The sequence below is a fragment of the Medicago sativa genome, chromosome 5 (assembly GCF_051527215.1).
Source record: "Medicago sativa cultivar Bolivia chromosome 5, Bolivia_mono, whole genome shotgun sequence".
Classification (NCBI taxonomy): domain Eukaryota; kingdom Viridiplantae; phylum Streptophyta; class Magnoliopsida; order Fabales; family Fabaceae; genus Medicago; species Medicago sativa.
Window position 1 is genome coordinate 54,394,410 of NC_140753.1, and position 24,325 is coordinate 54,418,734.

General features: G+C 35.4%; 4 protein-coding genes and 2 long non-coding RNA genes across 7 annotated transcripts; 3 read left to right on the forward strand and 3 right to left on the reverse strand.

Annotated features, from left to right (window-relative positions):
* The first annotated feature begins 2,451 nt into the window (after positions 1 to 2,451).
* On the forward strand, positions 2,452 to 2,842 carry LOC146923087 (uncharacterized). The gene is made up of 2 exons (XR_015012711.1): positions 2,452 to 2,531; positions 2,667 to 2,842. It is a non-coding gene; the product is annotated as an uncharacterized LOC146923087 (long non-coding RNA).
* A 6,925-nt stretch (positions 2,843 to 9,767) lies between these two features.
* LOC146923088 (uncharacterized) lies at positions 9,768 to 11,198 on the reverse strand. 2 transcript variants are annotated; one of them, XR_015012710.1, is made up of 2 exons: positions 10,482 to 11,198; positions 9,768 to 10,245 (listed from the first exon to the last, which is right to left on the reverse strand). It is a non-coding gene; the product is annotated as an uncharacterized LOC146923088 (long non-coding RNA). The 2 variants fall into 2 exon arrangements; XR_015012709.1 differs by having other exon boundaries at positions 9,768 to 10,327.
* Positions 11,199 to 14,874: 3,676 nt separating this feature from the next.
* On the reverse strand, positions 14,875 to 15,712 carry LOC146923089 (uncharacterized). The gene is made up of 4 exons (XM_085711656.1): positions 15,698 to 15,712; positions 15,227 to 15,507; positions 15,076 to 15,178; positions 14,875 to 14,991 (listed from the first exon to the last, which is right to left on the reverse strand). The coding sequence occupies exons 1-4, from the start codon at positions 15,710 to 15,712 to the stop codon at positions 14,875 to 14,877; spliced, it is 516 nt and encodes a 171-aa protein (XP_085567782.1).
* Positions 15,713 to 16,757: 1,045 nt separating this feature from the next.
* On the forward strand, positions 16,758 to 18,348 carry LOC146923090 (uncharacterized). Its single transcript, XM_085715829.1, has one exon. It carries the CDS (start codon positions 17,159 to 17,161, stop codon positions 18,086 to 18,088), a length of 930 nt encoding a protein of 309 aa, XP_085571955.1. The 5' UTR covers positions 16,758 to 17,158; the 3' UTR covers positions 18,089 to 18,348.
* A 942-nt stretch (positions 18,349 to 19,290) lies between these two features.
* Positions 19,291 to 21,628, forward strand: LOC146923091 (uncharacterized). Its single transcript, XM_085715832.1, has 3 exons — positions 19,291 to 19,911; positions 20,000 to 20,203; positions 21,290 to 21,628. The coding sequence occupies exons 1-3, from the start codon at positions 19,468 to 19,470 to the stop codon at positions 21,428 to 21,430; spliced, it is 789 nt and encodes a 262-aa protein (XP_085571958.1). The 5' UTR covers positions 19,291 to 19,467; the 3' UTR covers positions 21,431 to 21,628.
* Positions 21,629 to 22,012: 384 nt separating this feature from the next.
* On the reverse strand, positions 22,013 to 24,209 carry LOC146923092 (receptor-like protein EIX2). The gene is made up of 2 exons (XM_085715831.1): positions 22,581 to 24,209; positions 22,013 to 22,258 (listed from the first exon to the last, which is right to left on the reverse strand). Exon 1 carries the CDS (start codon positions 23,654 to 23,656, stop codon positions 22,622 to 22,624), a length of 1,035 nt encoding a protein of 344 aa, XP_085571957.1. The 5' UTR covers positions 23,657 to 24,209; the 3' UTR covers positions 22,013 to 22,258; positions 22,581 to 22,621.
* Positions 24,210 to 24,325: the final 116 nt, after the last annotated feature.

The window sequence follows — 24,325 nt, forward strand, 5'->3', positions numbered from 1 at the left end:
ATTTGATTGATTAAGAGGCAATGACTTAATGTAACGATCTAATTGATTCACAGGTATTGACACAACTTAAAAGCTATGTCTCAATTAAAACCCTCTTGATTTTTGTGTGAAACAACAATTTTTTATTAAAATAAACATAATATTAGTGATACCGTTAGAAATATCAATTCACATTCTGATAGAAAAGATCTAAATTACAATAGCATAGGCGTTAATCCATAGTCCCTTATACATAACCAACATTTGTATTATGACATAGGATACATTTTTTCTTCACCAAATGTGTCATATTCATAAGCTTTGCACCTTAACTTTACATTGATGGTAAAATAAGGAAAGACATTGCAAAGACATCAAATGTAGATATCCCATCCAAAAAAGTCTCCAAATCAGGGTTGCATAAAAAAATGCAATTTATTTTCCATATACAATTGCAGCTAGAATATTGAAAAAACAATACATGTGTCAATTAATTCAATGACTACAACGCAAGTTCCTATATGTGCAACAAAGCCAAAATATAATATAGAAAAATAAAAAAAATAAATACATGTGACAAACCCTATGGAAACACAAATTAAATAATAGCTTTTAAGTAAATTGGTAAGTAATCCTTATATTTACTTTTGCTTTGATTTCATACATATTGTAATTTTAAAGATTTTCGATCAGATTCAACAATGTTTCATGTATAATTAGGACTATCTATCTCCACAACACCCTAAGATTTAAATATAATCATTATTATATAAGAACAATTCATACAAAATCAAGCTCTCAATACAAAAATGAACAGTAAAGTATCCACCAATATAGAATGGTATAGCCCTGCACATGAGGTTAGGAAAAAAAATACATCTTATACTTAGTTTCATAACACATCAAAAGACTATGGGACATCAAAGTATAAGAATGTGATAGCTAGTTTCACCATATGTTTAGGAAAATGAGAGAAACCCATTGCTCCAAGAAGTGAAATCCCACCAAAAACTCCTTGATACATTGCAAGGTATATTTTGATAATTTTGTTGATGGTCCAGTTTTTTTTTTTTGCTTTGGTTTCGATATTGCAGTTTATTATTCTGCTAAACAAAAAACAACCCTCCATTTTATTTATATTAACGTTAACTATTGTTGTTAAAAGAAAAATGTTAACTATTGACATTTTTTGTTGTTATTATCTTGCTCATATTGATGTGAATTATTGAACAATGTTAATATTATGCTAACCTTGTCCAGTCAAGAAAGTGTTTGTTGCTTCATTTACTTTGAGAAACTTAACAATAGGGAATGCTTAATTGTAATTCAGTTTGTAGTGGGCGTGGCAATCCAACGATTTCATAACTTTGCTAGACATAATGAACTCTATAAAATTATTTAGTGGAAAAAATGATTATGAATACAGAGCGAAATTGAATTATGCTCTTAAAAAAATTGAATTAATATGATTGACCTGAATAATGAAAATGAAAATAATGGCAAAACAATGCTTGTTAATGAGCCAAACAATGCTAGTTATATGAGTGTCACGACCCAAAAACAGTCATCGTGACCGGCGCACGAACTAGATCATTCTAGCCCGGCAAGCCTATTAATCAAACTTGACAATTATAATAAATAAATAAAAATTCCAATTTGAATTTCATAAAAAAATATTCACTGAAATTTCGACAAAGTTTCCTCTGTATTTTCAACATTTCCAAGATGTAAATCCTGTTAAAAAAACCTGTTCTATCAGCCATAAACTCCAAATAATGTTTTTATTTTCATACTACTTGTACAACTCAAAATAAAACATCATAAACATCCAAATAGCTACAGATACATCATTACTAACTATGTTCTCCAATCCTATTTCAACCTCAATGATATTGATTAAAAATTCGATTTGAAATCATAAAAAAAAAAAAACTTCAAAGGAAAAATTAAACTAAAGGCATCAACACCATAATAATTCCAAAAGTTCTTAATTGATCTAGAACATCATCAGCAACACTAAGACAATCATTCAAGGAAATAAGATAAATCAACCGACTCATAGTATATCATATCAAAGTTTAAGTCCTAATTTTGATTATCATCCCTTAGTCTCTAATCCTTTTCACTATTTAAATATTTTTAGTCACAAATCATATCCACGCTATTTGATCGCATCAAATCTCTAAACTTAAACCTTAATAAGAATTTTACATGGCTTTATGCATATAGATTCCATCTTATCGAGAAATTTACATAAATTTAGTACGCTATTCCTCATTTCCAGCTATTGGTAAAATGCCCCTGAAATATTTCTTCGTAGTTAACTCATTCTAAACATAATTTTCAAGTTAATATGCGTATGCTATGTTAGTATTCATGTTGGAGGGTCCTTAGAATTTTTCCTTGGTTCCATAATTTTATTTTTTTGTTCTCTTTCAAATATTATTCGAATAATTCTTGACTTACAAGTTCATATCATTAATTATACATTTCAATCGTTACTATGAGCCGTACCTCATAGGCTACATTATCTCTTCGTTGTAGCAAACGGAGTTTTCATATTCGTTACTATGACCCGTACGTCATAGGCTACATTATCTCTTCGTTGTAGCAAACGGAGTTTTCATATTCGTTACTATGACCCGTACGTCATAGGCTACATTATCTCTTCGTTGTAGCAAACGGAGTTTTTCATATTCGTTACTATGACCCGTACGTCATAGGCTACATTATCTCTTCGTTGTAGCAAACGGAATATACCACATTATCTCTTCGTTGTGGCGAACGGAAATATACCACATTATCTCTTCGTTGTGGCGAACGGAAATATACCACATTATCTCTTCGTTGTGGCGAACGGAAATTTCATAAAATATCTATGAGCTTGTTACTCATAGGCTGCATTTCAATTTTTCTTTTAAATCAATTCTATAAGTATATATGCATCGATTGCGTTGTTAATTTCCCTCCAACGTTTATACTAACATCAACATACATATTAACATAAAAGATATTTTAGAATACACTAATAAGGATACCTAATTCAGAAATAATCATTCTACTATCTCATATTTATTATGTTTCAAATGTACCATTTTTTTTTTTGATAAGCAAGGAGATAAGACAGGCATCAGAAGGCATCGTCGACATCCCAACTAGGTTGGCACCCCGAGAGACCTTCATCCTATGCTGCCTCTCTCAACAAAATTTTATTAAAAAAAGAGAAAAATAATTACAAAAGAAGGGGGGACTAGGCCAAAAACCCTCCAGAGAAACAGAAACCAGAAACAGAAAAATAAACAGTAAAAACAAAGAAACCGCCCAGCAAGGGGTTATGGAAACCTATAGTTAGGCAACCCACACCTGTCTCTAAAAAAATCAATGCTTAATAATACCAAAGAATAGTTGGAAAATATCCGAAGAGCACTAGTAGAGTCGCTCTCTAACCACAAATGAGTCCATCGATATTTGGCGGCATTTTCAATAGCAATAATAATACCCATGACTTCCGCATAAAAAACAGACTGAATTCCAATATTACTATAAAAAGCACCTCGAAAAGTACCGAAGTTATCGCGAAACAGCCCACCACAAGCTGCAAAGCCATCTTTTACCGAACCATCCGTATTAACCTTTAACCACGGAGGCGTCGGAGCCTTCCACGTAACCATAATAATATCTTTGACACGTCGACAGTTAGGAGAAACCGCAAAAGAATCAAGAAAAGAAGAATCGGATTGCAAGCACTTACCATGCGAAAGATTTCCTGACATTGCAATGTTTGAGTGAATACGTGTTTTGACTGAATGTAACGTTGGCGTGACATTTCTAAACCGCAAGGAGTTTCTAGCCCACCAAATGGCGTGAAGCGTATGCAAAATTGCCGCCAAATAAATGTCAGAAACCTGTGATGAGCATATGTCCGGTGTACAAGATAGAAGGGTGTCTGCTGATGTGCAATCAATAAAACAATTTAATTTACCACTCATCCAGTTCCATAAATGCAATGCAAACGGACACCTAAGAAAAAGATGATCCGACGTTTCATCCGTAGATGAACACAGACTGCAAATTGACACTACAATGCATCCACGGGCCCGGAGGTTCTCATCCGTGGGCATCTTACCATGATGGAGCCTCCAAAAAATAAAAGAATGAGAAGGTGGTATAGCCCAGCTCCAAATACGGCCAGCCCATGGAAGCAAGACTGACGTGGGACGCAGAAAAGATAATGCAATCTTCGATGTCAGAAGACCATCAGAAGCGTGAATCCATACCAACACGTCAGGAAGAGGTCCTATAGGAAGAATTAAAGAATTTAGGCGACTTTGAACATCCCCAAAATTCCTTAATACCGAGGGCAGCAGCCAGGCCCCATCAACAATAACATCAGACACCTTACCTTGAAGATGAGCATGATAAACAGATTCCAACTGAATTAAGTCCACCAAAGTTTCCCCAAGCCAGTTGTCCGTCCAAAAATTAATTTTCTCACCATTACCTACAATCCACAAAGAATTCTCCATGACTGTACCAATCTGTCCTTTGATACCCGACCATACCGAAGATTTAAAGAACCGCGCATTCGGTTTCCCATGCTTGAAATATCGCTTCTTGAACAAATCAGCCCACTGCGACTCAGAAGACATCAATTCCCACGCCAACTTAAGAATTAAAGCTTCATTGATCAACCGAGTTGGCTTAATATCCAGACCCCCTTCAGACCAGGGCCGACACATTACTTTCCAAGAGACCGTACAAACCTTTCTTGTTTGAACGTCACCGCTCCAAATAAATTTTTTAAGCCATGAGTCCAATAACTTCAACAAACGTCGAGGCCACAAATAAACATGAAATGAGTATACAAGCATCCCATGAATGATAGATTTCACCAGCTGTACACGACCCATGATTGAAAGAATAGATCCCTTCCACGTTGCTAATTTATTGCGAATCTTGTCCGTGATCATTCTGAAATGATTTACTTTTGGTTTCCCTTGAAATATAGGACATCCAAGATACATGAATGGCACCGCTCCAACATTGAAGCCCAACATATTAGCAATCATATTAATCCGGGACACAGACATAGCACCTGTGAAGAAACGACTTTTTGCATTGTTTACAATCTGGCCAGAAACAGCAGAATATTGATTAAAAATACTGAGAATCTCCCGGATATTGCTCTTCAAACCTGTACAAAATATCATTATATCATCCGCATACAATACATGAGTTGGGAAAGCAGTACTCCGACAATAAGACATGGGAATGAGACGCCCCATGGCGACAGAAGCAGATATGGCTCGGCTGAGAACCTCTTCCGCCAAACAAAACAGTAGAGGGGAAAGAGGATCTCCCTGTCTAACTCCACGAGTGCAAGAGAAAAAACCAACCGCTTTCCCGTTAACCAAAATTGACAAACGGGCTGAGTTAAGTATGGCAAGAATCCAGTTGATGAAAATTGGAGAGAATCCGAAATTACTAAGAACTTGAATCAAAAAATTCCAATCTAAAGTATCAAATGTCTTTGATATATCAACCTTAAGAGCAATGTTCCCACCATATTGATTTTTACCAAGAGAGTTAATCGCTTCGGAAGCAATAATGACACAATCTGATATGTTTCGATCTCTAACAAAGCCCCTTTGTTCCACGGAGATAATACGGGTAGTGATACTAGCAAGCCTATCCGCCACTATCTTTGTAATAATTTTGAAGTGAAAATTAGCCAGCGCAATAGGACGGTAGTCTCCCATAGAACTTGCACTTTGAACCTTCGGTATTAACACTATCATGTTCGAATTAATATTATTAGGAAGCACCGCACCATGAAAGAATTGCTGCACGGAATTGATCACATCTGAACCGATAATATCCCAATAGGATTGATAAAAATGTCCACCAAAACCATCCGGACCCGGTGCCGAATCACCATTGAGGGCGAACACTGCATCTTTGATATCAATATTCGAAGGGAAACGCAACAACATTTGATTATCTGCCTCTGTCACTAAAGAAGGAATAATATCATCCACCAAAGCATTTTGTACACAGTTGTTCTCCATGCTAAAAATTGCCTGAAAATATGATAAAATATGCATTTCTAACTCCGTGGGATCTGTAATAACGGTATCCCCATCCTGTAAAAAAGAGATAGACTTTGTTGCTGCCCGGATTTTAGAAATCCTATGAAAATAAGCTGTATTACGATCCCCACTGACAAAGCGTTGATCTCGAGCTTTTTCTCTCCAAAATTCTTCTTGGGAATTTAAAGCTTTGGTTAACATGAGTTGCGCTTCAAGATCTTGCATGTATAGCTGATCAGAAAACCCGTCGGAGTCAATTAACTGTTGAATTCTGCTGACTTCATCCATAGCAACTTTTACTTGCCTATCAACATCCCCAAATATCGTTCTATTCCAAAGCTTAAAGGCATTTTTTAGGTTCCGTAATTTTGCTTGAAACCGCAGCATACCATGTCCGCGAACATTTTTATTCCAACTCTCCAAAACCAATTCACGGCAACCACTATGAGATGACCATACCTTATAAAATTTGAAAGGTGTAGCATGCTTCACCGAAGAGAAAACAAGAGAAACCAAGATTGGATGATGATCGGATTGATGTCGAACCAAGGCTGAACAAGATGAGTTTCGCCAAAAATTAATCCAATCTTCATTGCAAATAGCTCTATCAAGACGAAGAGCGACATTTTCATTGCCAAATCTTCCATTTGTCCACGTGAAAAATGATCCCAAAGTTGGCAAATGATTCAATATGTTCGCATTAGTCCAATGCAAGAAATCCTCACACGACAAAGATGAAGGAGGGCGCCTGCCCCTTTTTTCATGAGCTCCTAAAACAGCATTAAAATCACCCAGAAAAAGCCACGGCCCTTGAAAACAACCTTGCAGATGAGTAAGATCAGCCCAAAGTTGTCGACGACCAATGTAATAGGTGCTAGCATAAACAGCGGCTATGTAAATAGTGGACTGAAAACAGGAAATTTCCAAAGCTATACATTGTTCAGAAACAAAGATTACCGTAGCACTGACATCATTTCCCCAAAGTGCCCAAAGGTTAGGCAACAAAGAACCTCTATTATTAATGCAGTACTTAGTAACACCAATTGTCGGTCAATACCAATTAGGAATGTTTACAAAATCAATCTTCGGCTCCGCAATAAAAATAAGTATAGGTTTGTGAGTCAAATAAAAATTGTTCAAAGCAGTTCGAGTCTCAGAATTACCTATACCTCTGATATTCCAATAAAGAATATTCATTGAGCAGACGAATGAGAGTCACCCCGTGCACGGGATTTTGATTGCTGCGGTGCTAAAACATGTTTCATCTTAATCTTTTGCTTCTGATTTCTAGTAAGGACAGGCAAAAGACCCGCTGAAGCTTCAGCGGCCGACCTTGCATCATATTCACGGACTCTCTCCCACAATTCCACACCCAGTTGGATATTTTTGCTTGGATGGACCTCTTGTCTCTCCGGAGCCATGGACAAATCAACATTAGCATATTGGGTGACCAAATCTGTTTGTAACGTTTGGGACCCAACAACTACATCAACCGTATCCTTAATGGACCCATCCGAGCTTGTGACAATTGGAAGATCCAAAGTAGGGATGTCTTGATGCCGTGACATATTATCCAACACCTCATGCATGTCATCATGCTCAACATTGAATGGCCTTGGAACAATCTCACGAGCACCCTGAGGACTCTCCTCCAGCTCCTGAGGGCTCACATGATTTTGTTCCACACCATCCTGAAGTGGTTCAGAAACTTCTTCAGCCGCTGGGGTCACCAACGACGTCTGAGTTATCTGTTCCACCCCGTTAGGTCGTAAGTCCTCACGCCCAAGAGGGGATGAGTGAGTAACACGCACATTAGACTCCTCTGGACTCTTCCCCAGCTCCGTCGGAATCATATGATTGTGTTGCTCACTATCCAGAAGCAACTCTGTATCCGCAGTCACCAAGGGGTTCACCAACACCTCCCTCGGTTCCTGAGTCAACTGTGCCACTTCTACAGTATGCACGTCAGCGTGCTCATCAGGGGAAACAATCTCAAGTACTGGCATACTTTTTGGCAACTCACCTGGAGCAATTAAATCAAACACATTATGCAGTGGAATGCTAAAAGTAGTAGCGCTATCGAATCTATCAATTTGAGAAGTATCCACGGTAGCTGAAACAACCGGCTCCAATTGTGAACTGATAGGCATAGTAGGAGCAGGAGTTGAAGTCGGTAAAGCCAGTGACAATGAGACAAATGAAGTAGGTGCAGGAGAGGTTGAAACTGGAACTCTCTGAGTGGTTGTAACCGTTGATACAACTGGAATAGGAGCCCAGCTCACATTCTTGCCAGCAACCGAAGAGGAAGCACCCACACCTTTGTTTTGCCGAATAGGAGGCTTGGAGACAGCCTCGGCTACTACAATCTGTTTCCCACGATCATTCTTGTCTTTCAATGGCTGCGGACGTATCCAACGACATGTTTCAACACTGTGTCCAATAGAATAACAGTGATGACAAAATAATGGAAGCCGCTCATATTTCACCTCAATCATGAAGGCAAAACCCTCTCTCTCGACAAGGATTTCATCATATATCCGCTTTGAGAGGTCAATGTCGACAAGAATTCTAGCATAGTGACCAAACGTACGGTTTCGTGTAGGTCCATCAATATCAATTGGAGTGCCAACTGCACTCGCAATTTCCTTCAACGTTCTCTCCCTCCAATATTCTTGTGGCAACTCCATTAAACGTATCCAAATTGTTACATGTGTCTGTTTTTGAGTCTGATACTTGAAGTCCTTCGTCCACTGGGAGAACCTTAACAAACCTGGCTTGAGGTTAACCGTTCCTAATGCCCAAATCTTCCTATAATCGTCTGCCGATTCAAACAGAAAATCATAGAACCCCTTCCCAAGGGGCACCATCTTCCAACCAGCCGTAGTCTTCCATAATTTATCAATTTTAGCACTGAGTTCCCGTGCCGAGTATGGTTTATCACCTTTGTTAAGGGTCAAACGAGCCCTTAACGCATGCTTACAATCTTCTAAACCCTTACGGTATTCCTCCTGACCGATTTTAATACTCAATGCATCTCCCTTAATGCACGGAGTGGGAAAGGGTACCTCTTCGGACAAAGATGCACCTGATAAAGCCGCAGCAAAAGACTTGGGAGCTGCGATAGTGAGAGCAGGTGCTACCGACTGCACCAAGGCTGAAGCAGATGGTACAGAATCCGACACACACGGCCAGGGGCACGTGTATGCCATGAATTATCCGTTGACAATTCAAGAACGATACTACTATTGAAGCACGCGTGTCGCAACCTTTGTAATGCACAAAGGCATTAGCGTGGTTGCGCGACCTCAATTGGAAGAATCAAGTTCTGTAAATTGCTGTGGACAGGACAGGCGTGCAATGCAGTAATCAAAAATGGCAGCCGAAATAAAGCCAGCAGAAACAGCAAAAAGCAACAAGGAACGAGTGCAGAATAACCAATCAAAGATGTCTCTAGTATGTGGCTCACGTTACCCAACCTTTGCAACACCCGGAGGCATCATCACGGTTGCGCGGTCACAAATAGAAGAAACTGTATGACTGAATTAAATTTTGTACCGTTTTCAGATGCTTTGCCGGAAGCCTGATGTCAGAACCCTAACGGAACTCAGAAGCCTCTAAGCTCGGTTTTCAAATGTACCATTCATCAACATACATATTAACATAAAAGATATTTTAGAATACACTAATAAGGATACCTAATTCAGAAATAATCATTCTACTATCTCATATTTATTATGTTTCAAATGTACCATTCATATGGCATGATAGTCATACTTGCACAATCGGCAAATAATCATAAAAATGATCTAATTATTCATATTATCTCACTAATCTAACAAAATCATAATTGATCCCATAATTCAAAATTGTCTCCAGACCTCAATACTGAACCGAAATTAGTGAAACTGGTACTAAAACGTCCTTAATTTCGTTAGATAACCATAGCATTAAAAATCATTTGATTCCAGGTTACAGAGAGAAAGTTATTACTGTTTTAGTGGAGCCCTGTCCCAGAACCCGTAGCCAGTTTTTCCAGCAGAAATTCACAACTTCAAACACACTTTCTGAGCTCGTTCCTAATCCGAAACATACAAAATTTATATCCAGACTGAAGGGAATTAAGCGTAGAATCCAAAAACCCAACAATCATTCAATTCCAGGTTACACATCGAAATCTCTGACCAAAAATACCACATATATGCCATAAGAATTTTTGACCCAATCTCATAACATTCATGCATAATTACACTTCTATCCACCTAAACATGTATAATTAGTTTCAAAATCACTTATATAACAACTTAATTTCATAACTCAACCATTCTTCCCTAATATTTTCTTAAAATTCTGATTCTAATTCATTCCATTCTCTAACCACACACTTATAAAATCAAAATTTATTAAGTAACTCACCTCAAAACAAGCTTTCAATTGATACCACAACCTCCAATTTCACTCCTTGGTTCCTTGAAACCCTAACAATCCTACAAGCTCTAAACCCATTCTCCACTTCTTGTTTCAATCACCAATTTAAACCTCCATATTACCATTAACCTTACTTGCAAAGCTCAAGCCCAAGTTCAATTGCAAAAATCCAAATCAATGGAGAGGAGGAAGAGGTTTAGCCAAGGGAAATATAAGGGAGAATAATTTTTCAAAGCTTGAAATGTTAATTACTTCACATAAGGATCCCAAAGAAGTTCTTGTATGGAGTTTTTTGGCAAGTGGTTGTATGTGTGCAAGCTTGGATGAGCCAAAAATGGAGTTTTTGTGAGATATGGTGAGAAAGAAAACTCTCCACGTGAGGGAGAGAAGAGAAGAAGGGTCTAGAGTGGTGTAGAAACATGAAGAAAAGTGGTAGAAAATTTGACCTTTAGCCTTATTATTTTTTTTTATTTTTTTTTTTTAAAAATCTTGAGTGGCAAGATTACCAAAATACCCTTCAAGTGAAAAAGACATAATTATCCTCCGTTAATTCGTAACCATTTAATTTCTCAAGCCCGTTGGAATAATATTACGAGATACTTACCAAATATCGTCGATTTCTCAATAAATAATTAATCCTTTGAAAATTATTTCCGTTCCGACATGTAACTGATACGAAAATTTATTTAAAATTACGCGGGATATTACAATGAGCCAGGCGAATTAGGACTTTAGGAGATATTTTTTTGGTCAAATAACTGTTAAATTACGTTATTCGAGCAAATGAACTGAACCTAACGAGCTGAACCGAACTGTTCACGAGTTTAAACCGAGTCGAGTTCGAGCCAAAAAAAAGGTTCGTAACGAACTCGAGCCGAGTTTCAAGCCGAACCAAATCTTATCGAGTCGAGTCGAGCTGAGCTGAGTTCGACTCGACTCGACTCATTTCCAACCCTAGTCACAACCAAAGAGAGAAGAGAGAGAAGAGAGAAGAGAGAGAAAATGGAAAGTATTTGTTTATTTGTGAAGAGAGAGAGAAGGCAAAAACTCTTTGTGTGATCAAACCAAATTTCTTGGTCCTGGTTCACACAAGAGTTTCTCCTCAATTTCAATGCCAATTATCCATGCTATTATGACACAAAAGCATTGGGCAGTGTGATACCACCCAAAGGAGCAGGCGATGTGGGTGCTCTAATATGGTCCTGAAAAATAAAGGTCCACTGGTGGACCTGTTCAAATGACTGGCTGCAACCAGTTACCCTCACTTTAATTACTGGAATTTATTGTGTAAAATACTAGGACCAATCTTATCCTAATTCCTTCCATGCGGCCCTTACTAGAACAACATAAACAATAATTCATATGCTTCTAATCTTCTCAACCTGCATTGAAGAGTTTACCTGTGAGGGTTGGTAGAATGAAAAGAGAATGGGTTTTTGCAGCCAGATTTGTGGAGTTCGAAAATAACCATGGAAGATTTTCTATACAGATCTACTGAGATATGACTTCATCATCACTATTTCGTTTTGAACCTTTCATTTATTTTCTTCTTGTTCAATGTCTAGTTGCTCAAAATTGTTTCATGAAAAGTATGTAACGTTTAATTCATATATGTTGGGCCTAATTTTTTATTTTTGCCTTGTGTACTCTATTGGCTGGCTGCTTGACAGAAACACAAGGCAAACAGTACTTTAGATATTTTATTTTTAATCCCATTTATATAAAATCGATTCCCATGAAGAATTAAGAAAAAGTAGTAACCCAAAGTCTCTAAGTTTGGTGGTTAAGTCATTGTATCAAGGACTTCTTCTCTTATGGATGTAACAAGTTGTTACATCCATAAGCTTTTCAAATTTCAAGTGATTCTGCTGCATATTGCTTCACGTCGGTGGATGCTTGAAGAAGGGTGAGGGTGCGTTGGGTGAAGATACAATGAAAAAGGTGAAGCAATTTAAAGTGATCGTGCAGTGAAAGAAAGAATAGAGCCTAGTGATCTACTCCATCCGTTTCAAAATGAGTGTCGCTTTAGCCCATTGCACACAGATTAAGGAATGGAATGAAATAATCATTAGACATAACACTTTTACTAAACTACCCTTACTTTATAAAAAAAGACAAACTTAAAGTTGCATTGAAAATTGTGTGAGAGAAAAGTTGAAGAGGGTAAAGTTGGAAGAAAAAAATTAAAGTTGTATTGGAAATGTAAAACGACATTCATTTTAAAACAAATTTTTTTGGCTAAAGCGACACTCATTTTAAAACGGAGAGAATATTTATTTCCTGTAAAAAAAGACACTAATATGTTCGTCTATTTATTTTTATATTGCGCTTAATTGCATTGATACCAATTTCGGTACATACAATGATCAAATATGTTTAACAAATAAAATTAATTAAATAATGTTCAATATGTCCAGAGTGGACTGTTCTTATTTTGTTAGAATTTGGCTAATTTTTAAGTATCATTAAGAAATCTCCATGAATGACTAATTTTTAAGTATCATTAAGAAATTTCCGCGAACTTACCTTAGTTCGTAGGGATATTACATATTATATGTAGGGGTTGGAGTTCGAACTCCGAACACCCTATTTTTTCACATTTAAAATGTGTAAGCTCTAATCACTAAGGTATTTGAAGAAAAAAAAATATCATTAATAAACTTGGACTCAAGGATTTTGCTCCTCAAGAAACAATTATTTATTAGTTAATAATTATTCTAATAGAGACATTGGTTATCTTAACACATGGTTTGTTGTAAAAAATTATGGTTCAACAAGCATTGATAAAAAGCAAACAGTGATGTCATTCATAATTGATTCACATGTATATGGATTAATTCTTAAAACAAAGTAACAAATAATTAAGGAATCAACATATAAAAATGCCAATTGAGGTAAAAAAATAACTACCCCGGACCGTGACTCACATGAACTCCATCCCTTTTATTGTTATCGCTACCAATAAACAAAAACCTTGAAATATGCATGTAATATAAGTTTATGACTTAAATATGGAAACGGTCCCTGCAAATATCTGGCGTTTTGGTTTTAGTCCCTGTAAAAATATTTTTTTGGTTTTAGTCCCTGCAAATATATAATATTTGGTTTTGGTCCTTGGTATTTTGTTTTAATCCTTGTAAAATCATTTCATATTGAAAATGGTCCCTATAATATTCATTTTAGTCCTCATTTTGAGGGACTAAAATCAAATATTCTACATATTACAAGGACCAAATCAAATATGAATCAATTTTACAAGGACCAAAACAAATTACCAAGGACCAAAACCAAATTTTTTATATTTACAGGGACTAAAACCAAAAAAATATTTTTACAGGGACTAAAACTAAAATGTCAGATATTTTGGAGGACTATTTTCATATTTAAGCCTAAGTTTATTGTATGGGTCCCATTTTATTTTTTGGGGACCATAATTTCATGCAATGCAATATGTATCAGGTGACCCCTTTGTTATTTTTTTATGTAGAACTAATCAACTCTAAATTGGTTATATACTAATATAATTTGCATTTGATTAATGTTTTTCTTATTTCATCAATTAACAAAAATGTATGTTAAGACATGTTTTACTTGTTAAATGAAAATAATAACTCGCCTTATATACATTTATTTTGATTAAATTTTCGTTTGCAAATAAAACTTATAGTTTCGGTCAATACTAATAAAATAATAAATAAATATTAAAATTTACTTTTGCGGTTCGGTTTAGTTTTAAAAAAAGTGATCCGAAATCTGATTTGATCGTAATGGTTTTTACAAAACACCATTCAAACGCTTTAAAAAATATTCAGTTTTTTTTACGGTTTTTTTAGCAGTTTAAGATTTTACTAGTATGTTAGATTGATTTAGATTTGAACACCCCAAATACAAAGAACGAAGTACCAAGATCAAAATACCCTACTTACAAAATCGAAAAACGACAAACTAAATTGTAAAAACATTTGAAAAAAAATGTACTAAAATATTCCCCAACAAAATATTTTGGCATTAATCCTAATATTTTGTCATCCTTAATATTGTTTAATAGGGAGATCAAAAAAATTATTTGAATCAGGAGCTTTTTTCATTGTCCTGCATTTAGAGAAGTAATTTTTATATATTTTTAGATAAATACACAAAGTTGTTTTAAAAATACGACCAAAATTAAGGATGACATACATCTTGCCGGTTCTTTTTAGGCAAACAATAGTTCTTTTTTTTTTTTGAAGAGGCTAAAATGAAATTGTATTACCACATCAAAAAGACCTTCCTCGCACAAGATGTGCAAAGGAAGAAACACCTGAATCCAAACAGAGTTCTAACAATATTTACAAGGCAAAGTCAAACCGCAACCGCGGACAAAATAGAAAAAAATAAACAATTAACCAATGCCTAGAATGGTGAACGGATTAAGCCGCCACCCATGATAATTGAGAGGAAGGTTAAGATACTTCCCCTTCAACCACCTGAAAGTTAACGACTTAATCTTGTCAACCACCTGTTGAATAGAGCATTTTTTATCATTGAAGACTCTGTTGTTTCTTTCTTTCCAAATTTCCCACGCCGTTGCATACCAAATAACCTGTAAAATAGATCTCTTTGATCTGGCAGCACCACCAATAAAACTGAATTGATTAAAGTGACTAGATACATCAGAAGGCATAACATAATAAATACCAAGCCACCTGAGAATAAAGAACCAAACAGACCCAAAAATATTACAATGTAAGAACAAGTGAGAAGATGCTTCCATTTCCCCACATTCACCGACGCAAGCCTGAGCCTTAAAGTCTATAACCTGTCGACGGAAAAGGTTATCCTTCGTAGGAAGCCTATCATGAAACAAACGCCAAGCAAATAACACCACCTTCAAAGGGACGTCCTTATGCCACAAAGAAGACACAGGCACCGAAATATCAACAGAAGAATTAGCATTCAAAAAATTATAAGCGCTTCGAACTGTGTACATGGAAGATGTTTCCAACCTCCACAACATTCTATCACTTCTGTCAACCTGCAAAGAGACATTATGAAGTAAAATCCTAAACTCCCCCACTAACTCCTCTTCCCACGCAAATAACCTCCGTCTCCACCGCCAAGCCTGTCCCTCCAACCCCACCCTAACTCGTGTATGCCAAAAATAGTCTCCCCTTTGAGTAACGACAACTCAAAAAGTCTAGGAAATTTATCTCTAAAAGACATACCTCCCAACCACACATCTGTCCAAAATAAAGTATTTTTACCGTCTCCCACAACCCGACTAACATTACTAAGGAACCAGTCCTCCGACCGAAGTGCGACAATATCCCTCCACCAACTAGATGCCGCACGGCCACCCACACAAATATGGCCATCCTCCACTCCGTATCGAGAACACCCTATACCACAATAGTTCTTTACCGCGTAAAAATTATTGTCGGTTCGTAATACATACATCTATCAATGAATTATAGACTCTTTTTTTTTTTTTAATAATGAATTATAGAGTCTTGAAAAACTACAATTTAAATAATAGAATGTCATTTCCTCAAAAAAATAATAGAATGTCATATAAAGATATACTATATTCAATAACATTTCCTAGTGTAAAATATAAAATGTATGACATTAAAAAAAAACCTGAAGAACAAAATTATTTTGCATTAATTTAGATATGGTAACACTAATAGTCATTTGGATTCTTGATCATGTAACGAATAGTCACGATAGTCTTTTAATGTATCAAAATTTTTAAAATAATCTTTGATTATACATTGCGTTAGTCCAAATTGTCTTTCACCGCTAAAATAATCATCAATCCTCAAAATAACTCTTTTTATATAAAGATTGACATGACAGTATGAAAATAAGTAAGTATATATATAGAAAAACTAATATGACAATATTAACGAAATATTTTAATATTAAAAACTATTTTGACTAACAAAGTGTACAATGATGACTATTTTAAAATTTTGATACATTAAAAGATTATTGTGGCTACTTGTTACACATTCAAGACGAAAATAACTACTAACCATTTTCATTTTTAAGGATTAGATTAGACATGCTAGCATGTCGAACCGTACTTGGTTCTTGTTGAATATTTTATGCATTTGTTGTTCAATTTTTTTTTTTTTTTTTATAATACATACTTGGTTGTTGTTGTTGATTTCTTTTCATAGCACGTATTTTGATGTCATAAATTGTATTGCATGAAGATGAATATTTTGTTGTGCTATAATGGTGTTTGTTGTGTGATTTGATTTTCAGATTTCTAAGATAACTAACTTTCAGATTTCTCCCTAAAAAATAAAAAATACTTATAATTTTCTATCTCCAAGAATAAGATTAGAAGAAAGTTAGTAAAAAGATAGCTTGAGAACTAAAAGGACATTCCTTATGCTCCCTTATCTTTCGGGTAACATACTGTTTGTAGCCTCTAGATGGAGACTTTTTCTCCAAACAAAGAAACCAAAACAACAAACATTCTCTCTTTCTCATCCCAAAATTCAGCCAAACAATTTTTCCTCTGGAAAGAAATCAATACCATCACCATTGTAGGTTAATCAATTTTCATCATATTCACTCATAGAACCTAACATCACCATAATGAGAGTTCAACAATAACATTAGAATCTGAATTCTTATTTTCATGATCTGATCTTGTTAGAGAGAATATTTTAATGGCTTTTCGTGCCTTTAGATCACAATCAGTATCAACACAAGGAGCGTATAACTTAGCACAGAAAACAACAGAGGAGCCTGTTCCAAGCAAAGTTGCACAAAGCACGGTCACATGTTTCTATCAAGCCAATGTAGCTGGATTTTGGAGAAATGTCTCAGTTTTATGGTGCAAAAATCTTATGAACCATACGTTACATGTCACGGTCGATAGCATAGGAGGTGATTCACAATTCAGCTGCAAGATTGATGTGAAGCCATGGCCCTTTTGGAGTAAAAAAGGATACAAAACATTTGAGGTCGAAGGGAACCATGTGGAAGTTTATTGGGATCTTCGGAATGCCAAATTCACCGGTAGTCCTGAACCGAGTAGTGATTACTATGTAGCGTTAGTTTCGGACGAAGAGGTTGTTTTGTTGTTGGGAGATTACAAGAAAAAGGCATATAAAAGAACAAAGTCTAGGCCTGCACTTGTCGAGGCAATGTTACTTGTGAAGAAAGAAAACGTTTTCGGGAAGAAAAGTTTCTCTACGAAGGCGAGGTTTGATGAGAAGAGAAAAGAGAATGAGATTGTTGTTGATAGTTTAACAGGTAATAGTACTAATGATCCTGAAATGTGGATTAGCATTGATGGAATTGTTTTGATTCATGTTAAGAATTTGCAGTGGAAGTTTCGAGGGAATCAAACTGTTATGGTTAATAAACAACCTGTGCAAGTTTTTTGGGATGTTCATGATTGGTTGTTTAGTGGTTCTGGTTCAGGACCTGGACTTTTCATATTTAAGCCAGGGCCTGTTGAAGATGAAAGTGAAAAGGAAGGTAGTGCTGTTCAAAGTTGTGAAAGTGATGATGGTAGTCTTGGTTATCATTCAACTCTTAATAATGCTACTTTTGAGTTTTGTCTTGTTCTTTATGCTTATAAGATTGAGTAATAAAGTTATGAGATCAAAAATGTATGATAGTGGAGGGTCACTAATTAGTAGCATGATTTTTTAGCTAGTTTCATTTTTGAGTAGGTTGGAATGGATATTATTGCAACTATTGTTGCTAATTTAATTGGAAGACCTTTGCTACATTGTATGTTTTTGTTGCAGAGGATGTAAGTAAGATCATAGAAGTGACTCATGATATGTATTTGACAGAATCATTCATCCATTCATGATGAGAAAATTCTAATGGTTCGTTTTCGTTATTTACATAATTTCAATGCTATTCAATATGCACGCATGTCGGTATCAGTGTTCTATGTACATCAGCAGTGCCTACCTGTCGTGTGAAGTGTCCGTGTCGAAGTTTGTGCTTCATACGTCAGAAGTCATCCATCTGTTTAAAACAACAATGAAAATAGGTTTATTATTTTCTAATGTAATACACAATGGACACAAAAAAGTTCATGCCACTGCAGTGAGTTAGCAAATACTTAAATGATGAAATTTTAACAGATCAAGCCAACAAATGCAAGAAGTGTGTGTAGCCACAATAAACATGTATTTTTAGCATCACTCACAAGACAATTATTTTGCAGCAAGTTTAACTAAATGTCATCTTCATCCTTAGCAGCAGTACAAAGTAAACATATCTTCATCCTTATTCTTATATTCATTATTATTACTTCAACCAGGTCACCGGACAACTTATAATTATAGCCTGTAAAATGATTTTAGAAAGGAAAAAAAAAAATGCTAATTCTGAACATTACTTCTACCGTACAATTCTTTACTAGAATTAATAATATTGTGATATATATGACAAAGACTGAGGTCAAATCTTGATATCCTAAGAAGACACATTCACAAAAATGTTTTGTATGAATGTTCCAAGTTGTGAGGTGGTAAAAAAATGTTCAATGTCCTTCAACCTCAATTTAGAGTCATTGATGTGGACAGAAGGGGCAAAAAAATTCATGACCAGCCAGAATCCATTTTGGTTCAAGTTGTATATCTCTCAATACAAATCATGTAAAACTTCTTTTCTTTTAAACAATTTTATTGGATTTTGAGGACAGAAATAAAAACATTGGACTAAAATGCATATATAATAATAAAAATATTAATTCTATGATAATATATAGAGATTGATGTGATTATTTGGTTGAGTTTATATAACCTACAAATGTGTAACTGTAAACAAACTCTCTCAAGTCCCAACCAACCTACCAAAATCAGTTACCCTTGAAAACCTCAACAAATCATCATATCCTATCCTATCTCCTATATATATACTCAAATCAAACCTTCCCTCTTTTTTCACAACTCTTTACCACTCACACTTACTTTACAACCAAAAACAGAAAAGAAAACAATTCGGAAGAATGGGTGATTTACAGAGTCAACAAGAATCCATGTTGATCCCTCACAAACTGAAACATTCCATGATTATTCCAACATCATCAATGCTTCATCATCATCACACTCACAACAACTCTGTCAAACGCCGTTCATCACCATCATCATCTTCTGCTCACCAACCATCATCCAAGAAGCATTCTTTTGACGCAAGCAATCTCGCCCGTAATGGCTTCTCCGCCATTACACTTCCTTTCAGTCTCCGTGGGAATGCTCTTAGCCGCTGTGTCTCTGATCCATGCACCTTGCCGGATCAATCCATGCCGGTAAAAGGGCCGTCAACTGCTTTGCAGCCTCTGCCTCCAATCAGTAGATGTATATCTGAAGTTATTGATCCTTCTGAGGTTCAAGAAGCAGTTGCTCGTTATTTGAACTCTGCTGAAAAAACCACCCCTGAATCTGATTCAATTGTATTGTTGAAACTTGTGTTTCTTGTTAAAAAAGTAATCTTTTTTTATTTTTTAATTTGGAATCATGGGTTTTCTTTGATTTTTGTAGAGGCTTAAAAGGATGAAGGATCGGTTAAAAGAAATGAAGAAAGTCTGGGATGAAGTTATGGAAGACGAGGAAGAAAATGAAAAAGAACAAGAACAAGAGACCTCTCCTGATGCCGAAGAGGAAAAAGATGAAAAAGAACAAGAACAAGAAGAAGATCATTCTCTTGACTCTTTTGTTGCTGATGATGAAAAAGTCATATCTCAGGTACATGTCTTGAATCTTTGACTGTGGTTCTCTTTTCTATTGTAATTTTCAGTGTATTTGGTTCTTTAATTGGTACTTACAAGTTATGCTCATAAATTTATAAGCTTTTTCTTATTTATATGTATATCCTAGTTGTACTTGCTTAATTACATAGGATACAGGAGTTATGGGAAGGTATTGAATTTGATCATAGTTGCACTTGTAATCATCGTTTATGTGCAGCAATTTTAACAACTTAACTATGTAGGATCTGGGATTTATGGGAAGGTATTGAATGTTTCCTTGTTTTTTCGCTTAATTTCTCTTCTGTAGTTAAGAAATAGTCGTATACATTAATGCTAGTAAGTAGCAGTGTCGTCGATGACAGATCACCGAAAATTGTGGCACTGGTTTGTTCAAATTCCGATATATGCTATAGTACTAAATCGTGTATCATGGAATAATAGTGTTTTCTTCAAATTTTACTACGCTATATCACCGCTTAAGCCATTATTTGACAACACTGGTAATTAAGAATCTCTACTAACACATGCACAACTTTGTAGTTGGTTATATCAGAATGTATGCACAATAATGAAATTTTATTTGATCAGCTGTGATGAGTAGTATCTTCTCTTATCAACATATATATCTGAAGTAAAAAAAATTATTTGATCAACTGTGTGTTGGGTAAAAATGAAATTTTTTAATACAGAACTTTATTGAAGATGACACATTCCTCTATAGTTTCTGATGTGTAGTGTAGCTACCTTTATTCCCACTTCATTAAGTAGGATCTGGGAGTTCAGCTTAAAATGATAATAAATTGCTGATGTGATCATAGTTGCACAGTGCTTGTAATCATGGTTTAAAATTACGATTGCAGCCGCACTTGTGGTCACACTGTGAACCTTTACATTGTGGAAAAATGCAGCCAAATCTGTGGTTGTGACACCGTTGTAGAGACCTCAAAATCTGTTATATTGTGCCTGCAATTGATGTTGTAGATGGCGTTTGTGATGATTCTTGCTACAATAACGTTTGCTATATACATGACTTTCAGATTAGTTGTTTTTATGCTGAAGGAATTCATTTATGTTTTTGTAGGATGAATTGGGAAATGATTATGAAGAAGCTGTTAGTGTAGAATGGATTGATAAGTGTTTAAGCCTTACTTTCAAGTGTCCATGTGGCAAGGGATATGAGGTTCTAATATGCGCAAACAATTGTTACTACAAGTTGGTCTAGAAGAATCAAAATGTTTAATTCATTCCTTGGGGATGGTTCACTTTTGTTTTTATTCTGTTTTAGTTTGGAAAATTCTTCTCTGTTTTTCATTTGTAGTAGACTAGTATTTGAACATCACTTACATTGGTTTTGTAAATAAGTTGGTATGTACTATCTCAACATTCTTTGAACTTAATGAATGAAAGTATTTTTATACCATCTAGCAGTTTAATAATCTGTCTAAACATGTATTTATCGCATCACTCACAAGACAATGAACTTAATGAATTATTTATCCAAACTTGTCAGAAAGTTTTCTGACAATATAAAACCATGAGTGAATAATTCAAACAATAAACAAATTTCATGAGTGAATATGATTAGGTGCCGAGGAAAACTTGTAGCTGTCCTCATCTTCAATACCAAATAACATATGCTTATTATTTTTTTCTGTGGAAAAGTTTCAGATTGATGAGATGTTAAGGTAGTAAGAGGAGTGGTTTCATCTTTAAAATCTTTTCGTATCCCCCCATAAAACTTCTGCACAATTCTTCATAGGTGGCCTTGAATATGTATGGAAGGTGCAAGGCATTGAAAAGCTAATTTGAAAATCTTCTTTTATTAAGTTGACAACAGAATATTTCCATACAAAAACTGTCAAACTTGAAATTGAAAGCCTAAGAAAACACAATCAAACACTAAAGTTTTAACAAAATGTCATTTATTCATCCTTTCCTATTCCTACTCTTAATCAAACAGTCAAGAGTGTGAACTCCAAACTGCTAACCAATCTAAATTATTCTATTACAGAAAACATGTAATCATCCCATACAGTAGGAATAAAAGATCCTGCAAAAATAAGAATTAATTTTAGTACCTGGAAACGACATCAAATCAGTGCAATTTTAGTATGTGAAAAAACATAAAAACAGGTAACTAATCATTTAATCAGGGCATGTGATATGTACAGATTAACTTAACTATGAAAACGACGATGATGTATATTATGAGATTGATATTGTCTTTGATGACAGATTATCGAACAGTGAGAAATGCAATACAAATTGTAGAAAATTCTTAGTTACACATATATCAACAGTCACATGGTTCATGAATTTCAGCAGTTAAACCGTAAAAGCAAAAGTAAAAAAGTAGGAGAAAACAGAAGTACCTGCTTAGCATTCGTCTACTTTAGAGCAACCAGACATGTATTTACTGCTTCCACCACAAGAACACTTTCAATATCAAAGCATTCAAGAATTTGGAATAGGTTTCTCTCCAAGATGGTAGGAACAATATTGACCCTACAAAGCCAACAAAAGTAGTGAAGAATCCTATCCCCATGCTCATGTATAATGCTTCCAAAAATATTGAATTGTCATCTCCTGCATCAGTTATTGGCACTTGATGTTTTGGTGGCTCTTCTTCTCCTGGACATTTTATATCAAGTGGCTCTCCACAGAGATTAAAATTTCCTTCAAAACTGGAAGCGCCAGATGTCTGCAGCTGCGTTCCAATTGGAATTTTTCCATAAAGCTGATTGTTTGACAAATCCAACACAGCGAGGCGATCAATATGAGCTAGACTGAAAGGAATTCTGCCTGATAGATGATTTCTTGATAGATCAAGAAATTCAAGTGACTCCAAATTTCCTATGTCTGAAATTATTTCCCCACTGAGATTGTTCCTTGACAAATTTAAGGATGTCAATCCAAACAAGTACTTAATTTCCGTTGGTATTTCTCCTACAAGGTGGTTGCTCGAGAGATCAATGCTTTTTAAAAACTTATCTGCATTTTTGTAGAGTCGGTCTACACCTTTCCACATCAAGAATAGATCAAATTCATAGCTTAGTGTGACAACCAAATTATCAGTAATATTGATTTCATACAAATGATACGTCAATGAAGTTGAATTCATGAGGTCCCGAGCCATTGAAGTAAAATTCTTTACACATTTTGGGATTCCTCCTGATAAGCTATTTAGTGACAAATCCAAGACTTGAAGTTCTCTCAAATAGTAGATGTTTGAAGGCAGGCTTTCGTTGAATTTATTCGATCGAAGGCTTAGGATGATTAATTGGTGTAAACTGTCTCCAATCCACGAAGGTATTGGACCATGAAACATATTTTCTCCAAGGTCCAAGAAAGCCAATTTGTTTGAACAATTCTTCAAGGAGGAAGGAAATTGTCCACTCAAACTATTATTTCTTAAAATCAAAGCCTCCATATTAACAAGAGAACCCATTGAGAATGGAATCTTACCCGACAACTTGTTATTGCTCAGTTCAACAAACTTTAACGAGGTTAGATTATTCCAACAATCAGGCAACTCACCCTTTAATTGATTGTTTGACAAATCCAGCACTGCCAGATTGTTAGGCTTACTATTGTTGCATAGAAAGGAAGCTAAATCTGAAAATTTATTATGGGAAAGACGCAGTGATACGGCTTGATATAAAAAAGAAGGAATGGAACCTTCAAGTTGATTTGAACTCAAATTTATCTCAGGACTTTCGGTAAACTCGAGTTCCAAATTGGGAACCTTGCCGGTGATATTGTTGTTTGAAATGTCAAGACTCAACAAGTGATTTTGATTAAGAAGCCAATTAGGAAAGGTAGAGTTGAGATTACAAGAATCTAGAAACAAAAAATTTAATTGAAAGGCGGAACCCAATCAGCACTAACCTTCACAGTCAACAAGTTAGAAGACAAAGATAGGCCTAATAATTTGGAGAAGTTAGTGAAATGAGATTCAGAGAGGACACCTTCAAAAGAGTTGCTGCCTAGGTTCAAATACTCTAACTTTGTAAGTGATCTGATGCCCGTGGGTATTTCTCCAATTAATCTATTGTTATGTAGTATCAACTCTCTCAAAGATGAAAAGACTGAAAGGTCAGGTAACAAGCCTGAAATC